The following is a 19,924-nucleotide window of genomic DNA, read 5'->3' as shown; positions in this document are numbered from 1 at the left end:
ATAGTCAGAAAGTAAAAGTGCTAATGGATCATGAAAAAAAAAAAGATCTTTGAAAAAAAATATGAAAAAATATCGATTTGAGCAAAGCTGAACAATTTCCGAGCACATACACACACACAAGGGGAAAAAAAGAAAGAAGAAAAACTTAAATACTTTTGAAATGAAAGTGAAAACATAAATAAATTCATGTACCTTTTGAAATATCTTATATCGAGATCCTGACCACATATCCAGCTGGAAAACAAAATACAAATAAGATAACAATAATAAACAAGATGCTTTCAAAGAACTTTTTTAACCTATGGGGAGAGGGGGGGATAATTTGGGTATAAAAATGACCTACTTTAAGCTTTCTAGGCCTGTAAAAATATTACTCTTCTTTTTTATTTATTTTTTTTTGTTTCAGCTCAGCATTGGGATTTTCTTGAATAGTTTTCTATGAATTTTATTTGCATATAAATGGGAAAGATGAGTTTACTATACATAAACTACCACATAGTAATGGTTAGAGAGCAAAACAAGGGTTTAATAATAATCTTACACAATTTTTTAAAACTTAGGTTGAATATAGGTACAATAGAAATAATGGGATAGTATGAATACTAATTTTGGTAAGTATTTTAGACTGAAAATGCTGCAAAAATGCACAAAATGACAAACCGTTTTTTGATGGAAAGTAGTTTTTTTTTTTTGTTACAGAACATTTAAGTAAATTAGGACAATTGTTCAACTCATTTTTAGCATATAAAACCTTGGGTAGTAAGGATGCACATAAATGCCTATTTTTGTAGTCCAATAAAAATATTATTTGTACTTCTGATAAGTAAAATGTAATGTATACCCAAATTACCCCATGATTTCAAATTATTAATTATTTGAAACTAATGGTAAAAGTTTCAATTTAATGACAAATTAAAGTTAAGATATGTAACGTCTACATACCTTAATTTAGAAAATACAGAGCATCAAGTTAATTAGCAGCACTATTTGGAAGTACGCTGAAACTTGGGTAAATAACCCAACTGGACTAGTCAACTGGTACTAGTAACTGGAGTAGCCTGGGAACTCAACATTTACTTTTCTTATGGTTGGCCCAGTGCTAATTTCAATGGGCAAAAACCTCTCTAACTTGACACACATTTGCAGGAACCCCTATAAGTTGACATCAAATTGCTATTCTAGTCGAATTTCTGCTACTGACTTTTTCTCAGAATTTTACACTGTGGTTCCTTGGACAGTCGATCCTTACCTGGAAAGCTCTTTTAGAGAATTCCATCCTTTATTCAGGGGTCAGCCACTCTGTGATGTTAGTGCCATTCTACAAGGCTAAGGGAAATGTAGGTAGGATAAGTGTACCCAGGAAAGTTCTTTAGAGAAATAAGGCACCATGACATGTTTTTCCAAACAAGTGTGAGCGGGATTTTTTATGTTTAACAGACCTGACTGACCAAAAACTTTCATCTCATTTCAAAAATTATGGATTTGTTCCTCACGAGGCATTTATATAATATTAGTGATTTTACTACGTACTTTTCAGAAAAGAAAATTCATTTACTAGAATTAATTTTCATAATGTGAATGTTGAGCATTAGTAAGTGATACAGAAACTCTTTAGGAATTAAAATTATGGAACCTAAGTAACCTGGCATATGCTTTAGTCGACATGTTTACATGTTCCCTTGGGATGTCAAGCTATCGAGGTTCCATTTTTTTTGGTTTGCCTTGTATTACCATCACCAGAAAGATTAACTTAGTTTTTTATCAATTACAATTTTTGCATTGGCAAACATTTTTCAGCATATACTCACAGGTAAGGATAATGTTTATAACCATGAATTTTTGTTGACATATCAAATGATTAGTTTTTAAATTATTCAATAAAATATAACTTATACCCAAATTACCCCATTAGAGAAGAAAAAAGCTTTGCCAAACAATGAAGAGTCACATCAAAACAACAAAAGGTAATAAAAAATGTTTGTTTTGCTCAAACAATACATCATTTTCTCTTTAACAATCACAAGATAGAAACTTGTCAAGCTGCAGACATGGTTTTGTACACGAGATTTTTTATAATACTCAGTTGTAGAAACTAGCAAGATAGGTGTTTGACAAAATTGCTTTAATTGTAAAAAAGGTATGCTTCAAATAATATACAGCCTAAGCCAACTGAGGGAGAGATTTGGCTGAGGTCAGAACATTTAAATTAGAATATGAGAAAGTGGGTGCCTTTAGTACTAGATGAATTTCTTTTTTAATTTCGAGTGGTTATATTATCCATATTGCTAATCTCTCCAATCAATTGCTTTTATATAATTAATAAGTACATCAGACAGAGTAACCATTATACTAAACTTGCACAGAAATTAGGAAGCTAAGACTAATTAGCCTCAAGATTTAACACACAAAGGTATATTTAGATTATAATAGAATATTACACATGCAAAATCATTAACAGTGTTAACCATCTTGTAAGGTAAAAAAAAAAACAAAAAAAAAACATAACTTTAAGGGATAAAACTTACTTGTTCATCTCTATCATTAAAATCTTCATCATATCCTTTTGTAACCACCCATTCAATGATCAAACCTCTTAAAATGATCAATGCTTTTAAAGTTCTGCCAAGTGTAATCTATAAAAAAAATGAATAAATAAACATGTGAAACTGGAAATCTGCATCAAAAATATAAAAAACATTACAATTTAAGACAATGAGCATATATTTTACCAAAAGTACAGTAGATGCACCACATGGCCGAAGAATCTGAATCTGCATGTCTGGGAACATGCGACCAAATTGAGAAATAAATGCGTCAACAGTTCTGAAAGAAAAAAGAACATTTCAATATCAAAATTAAGTTTACCATTTCATATTTTTTTACATGCAGTCACAAGTTAACCATATAAAACTCCTAAAGATACGATAGTATTTCAAATAGTAATAACAATACAGTTAGTCAGGTTTCGTTAATTTGAAAACTGGAAAGTTATCAGTCAAAAATACATTAGAGTTACAGAGCTCAAAGAACATATACATAAACAGAAATACAGTGAAATCCCATTACAACAAATACCAATACAGTAAAACCTCTCAAATGCGGACACTAACAGGACAAATTTTTTTGTCCACAACAGAGGGGTGTCCATAGGACAGGGGTTAAATAATGTTATTTGCCTTGGAATTGGCGAATTGAAAATTGTCCGCATGAGAGGGGTGTCCGTTAAGAGGGGTTTTACTAAAAGTCCATTTCGACAAAATAAATTTTCAGTCCCGATTTAATTCTATTACAGTACTTAAACAACAAGATTCCTGTTACAACAAACAAAACTTGCTGTTCCTTGAAGTTTGTTGTAATAAAATTTCACTGTATAAAAATTCATTTTCAAACATGTTTTAAAATTCTCGGAATTTATTTTGAAAGAGCGAAAAAAAAAAAAGAAAGAATCAAGTGACTATGAGAGAAAAATTAATTCGCTTTCACTTGCAATTCCTGCACAATACACCTCTAAAGCAAGAGGAGCACATATTCAGCCAATGTGCGATAAAGGAGTTACACATACAGAAATGAGTTAGCTTGTTTTCTTTTGTTGTAATGTACTGTTTTGTACTTTGACACGTTGCTGGGCTACGAATTTGCTTTTAAGCTATTAAGTTGTCAAGTCAACTGATTCTACCTTATTCAAAGGCTGACCTAAGTTAAGAGAGTTAAGATGCATCTTCATTCTTCAGTTCAATCATCTGCTGATAAGTTCCTGAGAGACAGAGTGAGCTTTCTTCACTGTTAAAGATGTCTAAGCAAGTACTTTGTCAATTATATTAAAAGAAAAACTTCTAAAGCAGTAGAAACCATGAATCCGAATTCATAACGAATGAAGATAGGAAGCTTTCCTGAAGTAGAATCAGCTCTACTCAAGTGGTTCCAGAAGTATTGAAATCAAAACCATCTTTATTTTTTTTTCTCAATATTTTTGATTAAACTGTGCATTTTGTGCTTAAAACTTTTGAGTTCTGTAATTTTGTCTGTTATATGTACACATTAATTAAAATATTTGATGGTTTTTAATATTAAAACGTCGAAAACTGAAACTAGCGGTAAGTCAAACTTCCGATAAGTCGAAGTTTTTTTTTTATCAGTCCTTTTAGATTTGAGTTATTGCAAATTGACTGTATAATAGGCAATTTTACCAGCAGCACTCATGAAACATCTCATGGTTTTCTTTGCCCTTGGGGTGTAACCCCCTGATGAGGCCCTAGGATATTTTGGAATTTTTGGTGCAAATTTTCGATTCTACTTATTCAAATTTTCTATTGCTAATATATATATATATATATATATATATATATATATATATATATATATATATATATATATATATATATATATATATACAGGTAGTTATCAAAATAATGGAAACACCTGTGAATAAAAGTGACATTTTTGACAGTACTATGTAAGTAAAAATAAGAATAAAACTAGATGTCTTTTTTTTATATAAGTAGCAATGCGCATATTCTGGTAGTACAGTGCCCGCCACTTATTAAAATCACATTCGTTCTGTGGACATTTGATTTTATAAAACGGCTAATTTTATTAACTGGCACTCAAAAAAATGAAAGGTTTTGAAGTTTAAATACTCTACAAAAGAATTGAATTACTTCATTTACTTCTGTTTTAAGTATTTCAGAATAGCTATCATTTTAAATAAACATGAGGTATATTTTTTTAAAATTATTTGCATAAGGATCTTAAAATATAGGCGTATTGTTGTTTGCTTAACAGAATTGGGAAAGCAAAGGTTCAATATTGTTTGAGAGTTAACGAAGTGTTTTGTAACATTCAACATTATATTTTCCTCTTTGTTCTAAAGTGCATCGTACATTACCAAGCGCTTTTCTGACATCTATTGAAGAGGCAAATTTGACTCCGAGATTTTCTCATCTTCTGGGACCGATTCCTTCACTGCTTAGCGCTTCTTTAACAACTTTTTGTGTATGATGTCCAAAAGTTTGATTTTATAAAACGGCGAGAGTGATTTTATTAAAAAATGATTTTAACATGTTTTGGTATTGCAGTGATTCTGTTCTTTCAGATTTGATTTTAAAAAGCGGCTGATTTTATAATCCAGTGATTTTATTAGTGGCGGGTACTGTATATGGTGGCTCAATTGAAGTTCTGGAAGTCTTGAATTTTTTTCAAGCACGTGAAATGTCGGACCTCTTAAATTTTAAAAGAGGGCAAATTGTTGGACTATGTCTAGCTGGAGCAAGTGTAACTGAAACATCTCAACTTTTTGGCGTTTCTAGATGTACAGTATCTAAAGTCATAACAGCATACACACAGCACAGTAAGACAAGCTAGGCAAAGCAAAATAGTGGATGGAAAAGGAAGCTTAGTGAAAGAAACCAGCGGGTATTGAAGCGGATTGTAATGTCTAAAAAACGAACAATAGCAGCAAAAGTGACCACATTACTCAATCACATCTGGATTCTCCAGTGTGAGTAATTAGTCAAAAGGCACATTTATTATCAGAACATTAACGGCAGAGTAGCAATTCCCAACACCACACTTGTCTTAGTGTTTCCATTATTTTGATAACTACCTATATATAATATACAGTGGCATCACGACGGGGGCGGTCTACACCGGGTGTGACCCGTCTGGGAGGTGACACCCAAAGTGGAATTGCAAGTTTCTGAAAAATATGAAAATACAATGCATTTTTAAGACTACAAATTTTAAAATTTTCAACCCCCAAATTTGAAATGACCCCCGGGACACCATTTTTATTCGAGTTTTGCGCATTTGCTTACTTAAAATTTTGTTATACACTGGTGGACAATTACTACGGATGGACGGCAATAGCAGCGTTAGCAACCACAAAATAGAAAACAAGGAAATATCAAAATTAGCTTAAGTTTGGGACACAGTAAGACATGTTGTGAGCATGCAAATTTTAGACTCACAACTTTGCTGGTCACGTGATAGCGCTGATAAGCAATATAAAGGATTGGGCGCGCGATGACCATTGTTGTTCAAAAGCAAATTTGGACAGGAAAGAATCAGTTGACGAACTTGCATTTTCAGTATGTCTTCCCAACATCCCTTAGATGATTTTATGGATAGCCGTGTGGTTGGCAACAAAATTTAGATGTTACCAGGAAGTTCAACCTCACCTACAGGGTTGTTTCTAGAGCTTGGAAATCATTTCAAACAAATGGAATGGGTAGCAAATGTCATGAGGGAGGTCATGTACGCAATACAACGTCAGCAGAAGATTGGTACTTAGTGCTGGCCACGGAAAAGAACCAAAGTTGAAATTTCATAGAATTAGTAGAGTGTAGCTTGGCTAAGTTTTGAATTTTGAGCTGTCTTTAAGCTTTGTTATACACACGTGGCAGCTGTTCTAGCACGTGAGTATGTAATTTTACTTTGAGTTAAATTTCTACTTACTTTATTTATTTATTTCAAAGATAAAGATTTTTTTTTTGGTTGTGTATCAGTTTTCAGAACACATAATTTTAGTTTTGGAGGAAAACACAAAAGGAGAGAGAGAAAAGAATGGAGTTGAAAGTCATTGTGGTGTGAACTTAAGAAGATTTTTAATATTAGAAGTTTGACATCTTAGAATTTAGCATAGAAGAGTACTGAAACAGCAGCAAAAAAAAAAAAAAAATCAAATGCATATGATCCATACAGCAATATTATTTTATAAGAACACGATTGAAAATTTCTATGAAATGCATACTGTGCGGGAACGATGTGTCCAGAAGGACGGGTAGGTTGTCCAGAGTTGGGAGACAAGGGCCTATTATAGGTTCTCTTCAAGGAGTTTTGAGCTAGGATTGCACAAGCATGACTGCTATGTTCATGCATCTAAAAAATATTTTAATAAAGAAACATTTAGGCACATACATATATATAGTAAACCACACTATCACATTAACCTACAGAGTTTTTATAAGTCATAAGAAAAGTAAGCAATACCACAGCTGGGATTACTTTAAAACTTAGCACCAAATGAATGTAAATAATGTAATTAGATTAAATGAATTAATACACAGTTTATACTTAAGAAATTCGATGAAGATATTTTTTCTTTAGCACTACAGACTCTATTTGAATCGACATTGGCAGCTGTTTTCCATTAGTGCTCAGCAAATTTTCAACAGAAGTGTCTCATCAATTGTGAGATATCAAAAAAGCATTTTTATTTTGGTCCTGATCCTTGTTCTTAAATAACTAAAAGTAATTATAAACTATTAACAGAAAACAAAACTATATTCAAGTTTGGTTTGCTCTTTAATGATTTCTAGTCTAAAAAAAAAGTTTCTGAATTTTTACCCCGTTGCTTTTCATTATTTTCGATCCAATTATAGCAGAAAAATTTATAAAATCAAAAGTTTCTGTAACTATTTGGTGGACAAATAAGTTTTAAAGGTTTTTTTTTTTTTTTTTTTTTCAAGTTTGCCGCTTTATTGTGAAAAAAATGGTTTCATGTTCATTTTTTGAAGCATTGTCCATCGTTGGTCACTACCTTTTCCTATCTTTCTGGCAATTTTCGGCGGCCATCTCGAAAAAACGATGCTTCTTTTAATGCAATCCACGAAACGATCCAATTTTGGACTTCTTCAAAAGAGAGGAAGTGCTGATCCTCAAAAGCATGTGTCATCAACGAAAACAAATAGTAGTCTGAAGGGGCAATGTCATGGCTATATGACAGATGGGGTAGGACTTCCCATTTTCGCGCATCTAGGTATGCCTTGACGGGCAGCGCAACATACGGCCAAGCATTATCATGTTGCAAAATTACCTTGTCGTGCCTCTCCTTATATTGTGGTTGTTCTTCCAGCAATGCTCGGGCCAAACGCATTAATTGAGTATGGTAAAGTTGTTTTGTACTAGTCTTTGTGTCCAATATAGCCTCCAATTCGGCGTCCTCAAACTTTTATGGTCGTCCATCACGCTTTTTGTCATTGGTATTAAAATCGCCAACTCTAAAATGTCTATGCCAAAACTCACATGTGGAAATCAATGAAGCATGTTCCCTTAAGCTTCTTGCAGCATTTGATGGACTTCAGCTGCACTTTTCTTCAAACGGAGCAGAAAAGTAAACTTTCCCGCAAATTGTGTTTTGTTGGCACAAAAGTTGACAGATTCAGAACACACAAAAACTATATTTCCACTTAAGCGAAATGTCACATACTGAAAATGAAGGCCTAACAATGAGGTTATAAAATGAAGTTAGTAGCAACATTGTCCGTTTTGATTTAATTCTTGTGACAAGACAACATCTCTTTAAAATCCTTTACCACTTATTTGTACACCAGATAATTTTACAACATGTTTCAAATATATGTAATAATTGACAACAAATTCAACAAAGCTTCTTCCATGCACTGAAAATAAAAGATTTAAAAGTTTGTATTCCTTTCTCCCTTATTTTGCACTGATAAGCTAGTTTTGATCTTTAAATGTACGGAAAAAAAAGTGATGAGAGTTGCATACGGAATACTCGGCATTTATTAGGAACAGGAGTTCAATGAATCCAAGCATTTAAATATCAATAAACTAAACACTGAATGATTTTATCTAGCAATAAATATTATAACATAGAGACCAGTAAATACCAAAATGTTAAATAATACTCATGTATCATACCTTGAACTTAAAAGTAAAAAGGGATTATTAGATGAAAAGGATGCCTGTCATCGACTTTTTCAGTTAGTGGAAAAAGTGGCTAGTAAGCCAAAAGGATTAACTTTCCGCTGGCTACAAACTGAAAATTTGAATTTTCAGTTGGATATACTCATTAAGAAATTTCTTCTTTTTCAGGGAGCCACATTTTATGTAACTCTTACAATTCCCAAAAATAGTTTATTTTTCAATTATTTACAATGAAATTCAAAATTAGTTTTTCAATTTACTGATCAAGGTGGCAAAAAAAAAAAAAAAAATCATTTGCTAAAAACTGTGAAAGAAAGATTTGTGTTTTTAATTTTAAAGGTATTTAAAAAAGTTAAAAGAGTTGAAGTCACTGATTTATTTAATATCCTTAATCCCGAATTGTTACAATGCATAAAAATGCTTCTTTTCATATTTTAGATACAAATATATATGTGCTAGAATTTATTAACTTATTTACTAGTACCATCAACATAAAGTGGTTTAAACTTTTAGCTGGAAACAGTTTTACATGATAGATGTTAAAAGTTTAAAAAATATTAATTTTGAAATATGAAATTAACATTGTAAATACAATGTTTATTTTTCTTCTTCTTTCCCCCCAACTCCAAGTATTCAAAACTACATAGAAGAATCTTATAAGAAATGCATACATTTATTTTTTAAAATTAGCTTTGAGGAAAAGCATGTATGTTTATAACATAGCTAAAAATCTGTTATAGAATTATTTTTAAGAAGCTAAATTTAACAGTCAAACTTTTGAGCATTACTTTGTCAAACCATTGATGAGACTTTATCAAATCATTATACAATGATGTTTTCTCATAGGTTGGATCTTGGCTGAGAAGACCTGAGTTCCCTAAATTCAGTGGAACAGAAGATGAACCAAGTAGGGTACATGCAGTCTCCAAATCTCTGAAAAATAAAACATAAATCAATGGGGGAGGAGGGGGGAATGAAATTTTCTTTTTGAACAATATTAAGAAAAGAATATTTCAAATATAATCACGTTTGTTAGAAAAATTAAATATTTGTAAGGATAAAAAAATTTCAAGTGAATTAAAAGTTACCTATTTATACAATGTCCAGCATTCCCCCCCCCCCCCCCCCCCCCCCCCCCCGCAGTTGGAGCAGACCCTGCGTCCATTGTGGTGCAGACATAATGGTGGTGGTAGTATCGACTGATAGCACTATAGGTACCATTTGTTGTAGTCACAATGATGGAGTGGTTAGCATTGCCGTGTGTTGCGGAAGAGCACGTTGTAACGGTGGCTCTTTGAGTCCTACAGTACAAGCATTTTGCATTTACTTCCAATGTGATTGAATTGGATCATATTTATTTAGAAACACTATTCATGTTGTGAACACTACTGTCTAGGGCTCTTATTATAGTTCTATCACACAATCACAGGACAGCTGCATGTTTTGAGTGATAAAAGTTTTGGACATTACTGCATGGACTTAGTCACATGCACCTAGGGCTTAATTTGCACAAGAGCACTTCTTTTCAATTTTATGCATATTTTTAATACTAAGGCAAAATTCAGTCTATTTACACATAAAAATAAAATGAGAATTACAGTGCTAGTGCACTTATTTTGGTAGAAATTAACCACATTTTTCAGCATTGTTACGGTTTGATTGGCCAGCTCCTTTTGCTTTTAGTGCTCTACCTGTGGTTCTAAAGTTTGGTAACCGAACGTGAATAGTTTTTCTAAGGTCAAGTTGAGAACCAAATATGAAACGTTTGCTAAATAGTAATGACAGAGCTACCATTACAAAATTACTCCTCCACAACACACGATGATGCTTACTTCATCATGCCATTGCAACTACTGCAAATGGTACGGATACTGATATCGATAGATACATCACTTCTGTCCCAGCATTTTGTCCACAACTCACACCCCTCTTGGAATGCAGGAGGTTGATATGGCAGACCCTGTATAAGTTAGTAAACATGGTTTAAATATCTTTCTTACAAGAGTATTACAGCCATTTATTTCATGTTTTAAAACTAACAAACTTGCTTTCTTCAGCTTTGATTTTTTAAAGTCTGTAACAAAGTGCATGATTTAAATCATCATTTTAATCAGACCAAGAAAAACCAATGAACTGATTTTCTATGCAATTACTTTCATTGACTGTTCAAAAGTCCATGTATTTTTGAACAGAGCATGCCTAGCTAAGTAAGCTTGATCGCAATCCTGATTCCTCATAGATTTTAAAAAGTTAGATTTTAATTTCAACTTAGATTTTTAATATATATTGCTTTTATTTTAACTTTATATTTAAAAAAAAAACTTGAAATAAATTTGGTATCTTACATCAAATTAGTCAAAATATAATTATGTGTTGATTTAAACTTACAATAATGTTCTATTATTTCAGTAACAATATCTTAGGCGTCACTCATTGAACAGCATTCATTCATTCCACGGCTGCTTGAGAACAACAGCTAGCGAAAGATTTAGTATCTAACTCACAACAGGTGTAAGAAAACCTAGCGAAGAATTTTATTAATACTTTTTTTCCTATATTTCTTCACAAACTTCTATTCGCTTCCACTGAAGAAGTGCTACGTAATTTTTAAAATGCCTAAGTAATTCTTATTGAAAAAATGATGTCAAACTGGATTTATCAATGTATATTTTTGAGATGCATTTAATTTTGTTCAAAATACAGTAGAATGTCAAAAATTCGAATGCACACTCCCATGAAGTCTTAATAAACTGCTTGAAAGTTGCTAAGAAACAGATACATTTCCTGAAATAAAAAACTTCATGCAGTAACAGGGCTCGAACACACTTCTATAAAACAAAAGTAGGACTTATAAGAACCAAAACACTCAAAAAATAAGGACCTCTGAATAGAAATTAAATTGGCGAACAAATTTTCATTCAATCTATAAGAGGATAATTAACAATGTAGAATATAAATAACAACAAAAATTCCTAAAAATGTGACATAATAAAATGATGCGGGGGGAGAGAGAATCAAAAACTTTCAATCACCTTTTAATCAGGAGTTTACTGTAAACTTCCCGATTTTCCACGGAATAGGGAGCCACAATAACCATGGATAAGCGAATTCTGCAGATAATCCTCAAAATAAGTAAAAACCGATACTATTGTGTGCAATAACTTAAAAAAAATCGATACCACTCGCATATGGGTCATTCTCCACAGGGCCGATCCTACGGTGTCGGCCGCCCGCATTCAAAGACCTAATGTGCCGCTCCTCAAGAGCAATTTGCATGTTTTGACTAATACTTAACGTCTATATCATAGACTAATAATAAGAGTAGACCGAGCTTTCTCATTCTTGCTGATAAAGAAAATTGGTTCATAGATGTATCATGTGACTAGTGGAAGGGCTTGGCGAAGACTTTGGCAGCATGGTTGCTAGATGGCAGCATTATCTATAGTTTGGCACTCGACATGTATTTTAAGACAATGTGTTTTCTTTAAAAAAAACTTCCAGGTGCAGAGATTGAACTGTTTTTCTTTTAGTTATGCATTATTTTGACATTAGTAATAGTTTTTGATCAGTTTTCGGTAACTTTTATTTCATTTGGAGCTGTCAGCGTTGGCGTGAACGAAATGGCGTAAACGTTTTGCGTTAACGCAAAAATGTACTAATCGGTATCTTAAATTGAAACTGTAGGTAAAAATCTTACCGTTTGCTGATTCTTCTTGGTCGCTTGCATCTTTTATTGCGTAGAGAGTTATTGAAATTGACTAAAGAAAATGCACAATGCTATCTAAACGAAAAACTCACTATATTAACAAAATATTTACAACTTAGAATAACAAATTTACAAATCGGACTCCATAAAAGATCCGTGTTCCATCAATTCTATTTATTTTATTTCGCGCTGGCGTTGATCGTCTGCTACGATTAACGCCCGCTGTTGCTAGGATATCCACCAGTCACATGGTTTGGTTTATGAGCAGCAAAAGGGTTGCCATAGCTCGGTCTACTCTTATTATTAGTCTATGGTCTATATAAATATTTCTTCAAATTTCTGTATCAAATTCTAATTGAAAAAAAAAACAAACAGAAGAAGCAGGAATTTATGTAAAAAGGAAGAAAATTTTTATAGTAAAAGATTCCTAAGGTGCAATTTATATCTTTGAAGAAAGTATAGATACCAAAATTTACTAGTTGTAAAAATGCATTTTATAGTCTGTCTTTGGTGATATCAGGGGAAGGACAGAGAAAGGAGAAACGGGGGGGGGGGGGGGGGGGGGGGGGGGATTGCTCCCAGAAACTACTCAAAATTGGCATATGAAAAATAGCTATAATTAATCTTTGCTTGTGTTTGGTTCCAGGGACAAGAGTCGAGAACATTCAAGGTCCATGGAGAAATTTTCAATATTGACGTCGAAAATCGCAGTTTTAGGAAATTTTTCGAGACTTGAGGGGAAAATAATTCCTAAAATTCTTTCAAAATTGATGTCAATTTGCAGCTATTTTTTGTGACCTTAGCTTAGGAAGAATCGCAATCTTCCCAAAATTTTTCTGAAACAGAAGTTTCAAACAAGCAATTTCAGGTTATATTTGTTGATGTTGCTGGAAAGAGGGAGATTGGGTCATCTTCTATCGAAAGTTTTCGAAATTGAAGTTTAAAACTCAAATTTAGGTTGCCTTTGGTGAGGGTAGGGGTCTGGCATTTATCCTCCTGTAATTTATGGGCACTATTGTTTCAGAAACACATTTTTGGCTATATTTGGAAATGATAGGGGAACGAGAAAATATTCCGAACTAAAATATTTTTCGGAACTAAAATCAATTTTAGGCTATTTTTGTGAAGGAAGGGTTTTGGGACTCCCAAGCGGATATTTTTAAAAGTGCAATTTTGTACTATCTTTGGTGACGTTAAGGAAACTGGTTAGCTTCAGCGGACCTTTCTGAATATTTTTCGATATTAATATCTGAAAAATACAACTAAAGACTTTTCTCCACCTCACCTTGGCGATTCATGGGGAATTCTGGATGCCCTAGCGCGGTGAAAATGTACATAAGCCTTCCGGAATTTTTTAGAAATTGAAGTCCCAAAAGTGTATTTTAGGCATTGTTTAATAATGAGGGGACAAAGAGCGTGCGGGTGGTCCAATGTGCCCTTGTGAACTGTTTTTTGAAGTCAATTTCAGGCAGGAAGGGTTTGATGGCTTCATGGAACCGTCTAAAAATGAAATTTTGAGCTATAGTGATTACACTGGAGAGAAGGTGGATCCGGGGTATTTCCTCCAAAGTTCTTCAAAACTGATAATTGAAAAACGCAAATTTAGTTAGTTTTTGAATATGTTAAGTGAGAAGGGGTGGAATTGGGGGCCTCTCCAGAGATGCTAATTCAGACTATCTTTGGTAGTAATGTTAGGAATTAGATTTTAGGGCCCTCTACCGCAAAAATTTTGAAAAATGCCATTAAGCAATTTTTGATGACATTAGGAAGGGCTGTCCCCAGAAAAGACATTTTGGATTTTGGAGCCATCATTTTTAGGCTATGTTTGATTAAATTAAGGTAGAAAGAATGAATAAGAGACTTAATTGGATCCTTAAGATTGGTGGTTCAACCAGCGAAATTTTCTGAAATTGAAGTCCTAAAAATGAAGTTTGAAGCCTTCTTTAGTCTCGTCAAAGAAGTCAAGGCATCATTTTGGATCTTCCTTTTGGAGCCACACTTAAATTTGTTACCCGGGGCAAGGGCCCTGTCCTCCTACCTGATCTGAAATCAGCAGTTCGTGATTTTAATTAGAAAAAAATTGCTGTTAAGGGGGAAAATAAAAAAATTTAGTTCGTTGATCATATATGTTTGACCCTCAGGGGAGTCGCAATTTTCCATTGCCTCTCCAATCTCCACAACTGTTGAACACAGAATTTGATGTTTGAAATACTTGCAAGAGTATCTTATCAGTATAGTTTCTTTATATAAAATATGTTTTAATTGTTTAGGATCAACAAAAGCTTGGGGGAGGGGTACGCATTAGTAGCTGCTGGCACCCTTTCATGCTTGGGGGGGGGGATTTCCATCATTGCCCCCTCCCCCTGTATGAATGAATGAAATGAAAGAAAGGGGGGTTCAACCGAACCAAGCACTGCAACCAGAGGTCTATTGTACTAGTCCCCAAACAGAAGTCTTAAAACAGACCAGCAGTAAAATTCGGCAAACACCCAATAGGAATATCATGAATCTCCCATGGTTCAAGCAAACGATGACCAAGGTGTTCAAACCTGTAGGCAGAAAACATTTTGCAATCACACAGGGTGTGAGGAATAGTTTCCTCATTAAAGAGGTAACCTCTGCAAATTGGATCATTACTGATACCCATTACAGCACGGTGCTGCTTTAAAGTGTAAATACCAGTAAGAAGACCAAAAGCCTTCCTAATACTATTTTTGTTAAGCAGCCAGTACTTTTGGAATATGATCCCCAAAGATAATCAAGTCTGTCCTTCTTAGGATGACAATGACAAGTTGAATATGTTCAATGTCATCGCGAGATAACCTCTCCAACAGGACGGTTTCTCTCACAACAGCCATCTTAAACATACTGCTTGAGCAGAGATAGGACTGTGGCTGACTTGTCCATACTTGTTAAGATACAGCAGTTTGTGCAGGGGGAAGGAGTTGAAATCTCCAACTGAAGACGTTTCGTTTCTCCTGCCTTCTCAGGAATGGTTGGCCCAGTGGGCTTTCACCTCCCTTACCAGCCTCTTCCTCTTCCTGCCTGCGCCAGTGCCTGTTGCATTTTTGTGCACAAATGAGTACTCCCTGCCTCCCAACTGCAGAGTTGGTGGATTTGCAGACATGCACCCTCCCCTGTATCCATGCCAGATTACTGGTTCTGTCAAAAAATTTTGCAACCAAAAAAAAAACATGTGTGTAAAGAGTTGATATCTTGTGAGAAATTCTTCAGCAATTTTGCTGGATTAAAAGAATTACAGTAGGCTCTCTATTTAACAACTTTCAAGGGACCACAAAAAATTGCCCTTAAGTAGAATGCATCCTTAAAGAGAATGTTTTTAAAACTACAGTGGATCATTCGAGCCTGTGAAAAGTCGTCTTTAAAGAGAGAAAGTCGTTAAATAGACAGCCAACTGTATATGATGCGGCCTGCGACCGCCCACGTTCACAGGCTGCACACCCGCTAGGATCGGCTCCGATTCTCCAGAAAATGCAACTTTTGAATGTAAATATTTTTCATTTTCAAAACCTTCTGTTTTCTTTGTTTTTTCCATTCTTACATGAAAGTGTTACCTACTAGAAGTAACCATAAACAATGGCCCAGCTAAGTTCCAATTATTTTACTCAAAAAAAGAAAAAAAAAAAAATAGATGCCTTGTACACAGGAACAAAAACAAAAGATAAAAACTTTTAATGTTTAAAAATTGAAGCCAAATTTAATATCAAATTAGTAATTTTGTTAATTGTGCAAACAATGAGCTATTTTAATGATTAGTGGGAATCTAATATTAAGCTGTCTTGGGTCATTCCATAGAAATGTCACCATCAAAATCAGAATTTCTTTTTTCACAAAGCCTTAATTGTGACCTATCATTTCATTCAGTATACTTTCTTGTATATTAATACAGTAACAGTTTGTGAAATTTCCATTCTGTGCTTTTCTTCTTGCTCTAAACGTGCAAGGTTGTAGAAAAGGCTTAGCATAAGCAAAAAAACATGCTTCTAAGTTTTCTAGCGCAATGGAAATTTCTTTGCAAATATTCAAAAATATATATATATATTTATTCTAAAAGATTAGATATTGGACCAATAAATTGACTGTTCTTTTTAGATATATCATAGGATAAGTATTTTAATTAGTTTGGTTATTTCACTGAAAATGTTTGTGTTACGTTAATCACAAAAATGTACCATTTTCTGTTTAAAAACCAAACCAGATTATTGTACCAGCCAACACTTTTTATTTTCTTACATCTGCATCATATCTACTTAAAAAGTGTAAAACATTTATTTCAGATACAGAAGATATAAAATAATTAGTGTGACTAACATAACATTTGAGCTGTGACTAACGTAACATTTTAAGAATGACTGCTATTATTTAAAAATTATTTAATTTAATGTATATTTTCATAAACAATTTTGAATAAGTAGACATTTTATATTGATTAAAAATATTTAGGGAGAAAAACACCTCTAGAAATGTTACTATGTAGAACTTCTGTCAACTTAAAAAGGTTTTTTTAAAGGTCTTCTTTTAAACAAATATTTCCAATTTAAAGAAGAATTATCATTTTTTTTTAAAGAAGGGTGAGTAAAACAAAATGAGTAGCTTGTTGAATATGCATTCAACACCAGAATCCAAACTAAAGAATTAAGAAAATAGAAAGACATTCTTAACAAAGGAGAAGGTTTATATTTTTTAGAAAATATCTTCGCTGATTATTAAAAGGAATAAATGGCAGCTCATTGGAAAAACATTTGAAGATGTTATATGATACAGTGAAACAACAAACACTACTGCAGCATATTACAGAAGATGCATAAATGATGATTTAGAAATTGAAACGCTTGCGGTGATATCTGGAATTAAAATGCAATCTACAAAACTTATTGACCATATTGTTTTCAATATTATATTTTAAATCAAGATATACAACACTATTCGTTCAATGAATCAGTAAACCTTGCAGAATAATATGTCGTTGAAAAGTAATACGGAGTTTCTTATGACGATAACTAGTGTATTGGCAGAATACTAGAATTTGGTGAAACTATCAACTTGTAAAAAGTTAATTTTTGATTTAATTAGCCCAAAAATGATGTTATTCAGTTAGTAAATGTTTTTTTTTTTGGCACATTCAAATTGAGTTACTTAAACTGAATCCTTCCATTCAATTTCTTACACTGATATTGAAATAAGTAAAGAAAGAACCATATTGCAAGTTCTTAAAAAGTGTAAAAATAATGTAAGTACAAAAGATTAATTACAGAAAGTGTTTTATGTGTATACATTGCTTATTATTCGATGGTTACGTTTGTCACATTATGTTAGTCACACACAGTCTTTCGTAAAAGTGCCACTAAGGGCCAAAAAAAATTCAGCTGTAATAAATATGTAGTATGTTTTTCAAAATAGACTGTTTACCTTTTACAAATATGTCAGCCAATTTTAAATCCCGGCGTAACTTTCAGAAAAATTTGCCTCGTAACATAAGCATTGTTTCTCAGGGTTGCAAAAATGTTGCGTTAGTAACAATGCCTTTTTTGCTGAAAAAATACTTATTGGCGATTATTTTGCATCAAATTCTTGGTAGAAATGAAAAAAAGTCACCTTGTACATTTTAAATCTGCATATTAAACCAAAAAATTTCCTTTTACTTCAAGTTTTAAGTAAAAAGAAAATCAGCTGTGAATGTTACGTTTGTCACTACGGAATGACCCTCTTAATTTAAGTACAGCTTAATTAGTAGTTATCCTTTTAGTTCAAATGTGTGTTAAAAAACAGTATTTAGTAAATATTATACTGCCAATTTATGATTTTGGTAGACTGTCTAAAATTGATGTATTTCCCCTCCATCATTTTTCTCACCTCAGAAATAATGACATTGATAAGATCTGTCATGGAGGTGAGGGATTTTCTATTAATATAGGCCTAATGGATACATTTTTCAGGGAAATATTTTTTTTCTTTGATGCTACAATCTGAACATGTTAAGCACGTGAAAATATGTTCACTTCTTTTTTTGCATTTATTTACACCTCTGAAATTCAAGTTCACAGAAAATCCATCTTCTTGTTTTCCAACAAAAATCTCACAAATAGTACACATCAATAAGTGACAAAAATGCCAAAATGTGAAAATTCACAACTTCTGCACTTAATCTTCCCACAGGAGCCGACTTCAGTGCTTTTTTCTGTATCAGGTCCCAACAATTTCAATTTTTTTAAAGAAAGTGTTTCTTATCACAGGGGGTTCAGCTGTCCCTTTGACCCTCCCCTAAATCCATCTTTGCTTCAGGTCCCCAATTAATCCAACCTCCCATACCCTATATGCAATAATTCAAATAATTTCAGCTGTCGACATGTTGCTTATTAATATTTTTTTTTAATGATGTTAAACATTTAATAAGTTAATTTTAGAAATACTTCATTTATTTTTTTCAATTTGTAACTTCTTAACATGCTTAGGAATTAGATAAAAGATTTTCAGAAAAAGATATTTGGTTTGCTTAGATATATTGGTAAGGCTCTCAAAGATTTCTAATTTCAAGTGGTTTAGCTTCAGAAGTGCGTAAGGCTTTGTATTTTCAATTCAAAAGAAAAAAAAGCTAAAAAAAATTTCTCATACTAAATTCACATTTTGTGGCTAAATAAATTCGTTCAAAGACAGAAATTTTTTTTTGAGTTATTTGTTTTCGTTGGACAAAATTTCCAATGCAAAAAGAAATGGGAGAAAAATATCCTCAAACATACGTTTCCATATTGCTATCTTCAGAAAGAAAATACGTAATTTTACTAGACATGTGGGAAAACTATTTTATCATAAGTTTCATGTGTAAGATTTTTTGACACTTTTTTCTTCGGAAAAGCAGATTTTGGGAGAATGTTGCACTGGCTTTTGTTCAGTGTGTAGGCGGAGGTGCGCCATTACTCTTGGGGGATGCTCACCCCTGCTTGTTGCATGAGGATTTCAAAGCATACAAAACTTTAATGACTTGAAAAACATAAAAGTGCTGAGAAATAAAAGATATCAGGAATGTCTAACCTCATGCGAACTCTAGCATTGGTCAATTTTTGCTGGGCATCAGAAACGAATTTTTCGCGCTCTTCATCATCATGAGCAGAAGCAGCTCCGTCATCTAAAAATTTAAAGATCTCAACGACAGAACTTCGCAAAGTTTTGATCGATTTCAAAGCAGAACTCAGAGCCTCTAAATTTATCTCGCCCATTTTATTAGGAACGTAGTCTGAATTAATGGAGTTTCAAAGACAATGGACAATGCTTTGTTCTCGTCCCGGTTCTTCTTGGTTGTCAGATGGAAACAACGGCTGTGACTGTGCGGCCGGCAGAACAGTATGCAAGAGCACTTATTAATGGTTGCGATCGACAAACCTAACCGGTCTACCGGTAATTAACCGGTTCTAACCACAGCGTTCTATCATCAACCGGTTGCCGCACCGGTTACCATTTTAAGCTGTTGATTGGTTGATTGAAGCACGTGATCATTAAGTGTCACGTGATTGGTCAACCGGTAGCTACCAGTTA

The 19,924-nt window shown here is 33.3% G+C and overlaps 1 protein-coding gene across 1 annotated transcript in view; it reads right to left on the bottom strand.

The window, feature by feature from the left end:
• The window catches only part of LOC129231495 (mediator of RNA polymerase II transcription subunit 27-like), a 32,750-nt gene extending 13,047 nt beyond the window's left edge, over positions 1 to 19,703 (bottom strand). The window contains exons 1-6 of the mRNA XM_054865824.1: positions 19,424 to 19,703; positions 9,456 to 9,600; positions 6,749 to 6,876; positions 2,730 to 2,823; positions 2,526 to 2,633; positions 193 to 234 (exon numbers count right to left, since the gene is read on the bottom strand). Coding sequence (XP_054721799.1) covers positions 193 to 234; positions 2,526 to 2,633; positions 2,730 to 2,823; positions 6,749 to 6,876; positions 9,456 to 9,600; positions 19,424 to 19,608 — 702 coding nt within the window. The 5' untranslated portion in view covers positions 19,609 to 19,703. The remainder of the gene's footprint in view (positions 1 to 192; positions 235 to 2,525; positions 2,634 to 2,729; positions 2,824 to 6,748; positions 6,877 to 9,455; positions 9,601 to 19,423) is intronic.
• Positions 19,704 to 19,924: the final 221 nt, after the last annotated feature.

Source organism: Uloborus diversus, chromosome 10 (genome assembly GCF_026930045.1).
Source record: "Uloborus diversus isolate 005 chromosome 10, Udiv.v.3.1, whole genome shotgun sequence".
NCBI classification, from domain to species: domain Eukaryota; kingdom Metazoa; phylum Arthropoda; class Arachnida; order Araneae; family Uloboridae; genus Uloborus; species Uloborus diversus.
Note: the sequence above shows the minus strand (reverse complement) of the source record. Positions and strands in the feature narration are given on the sequence as shown.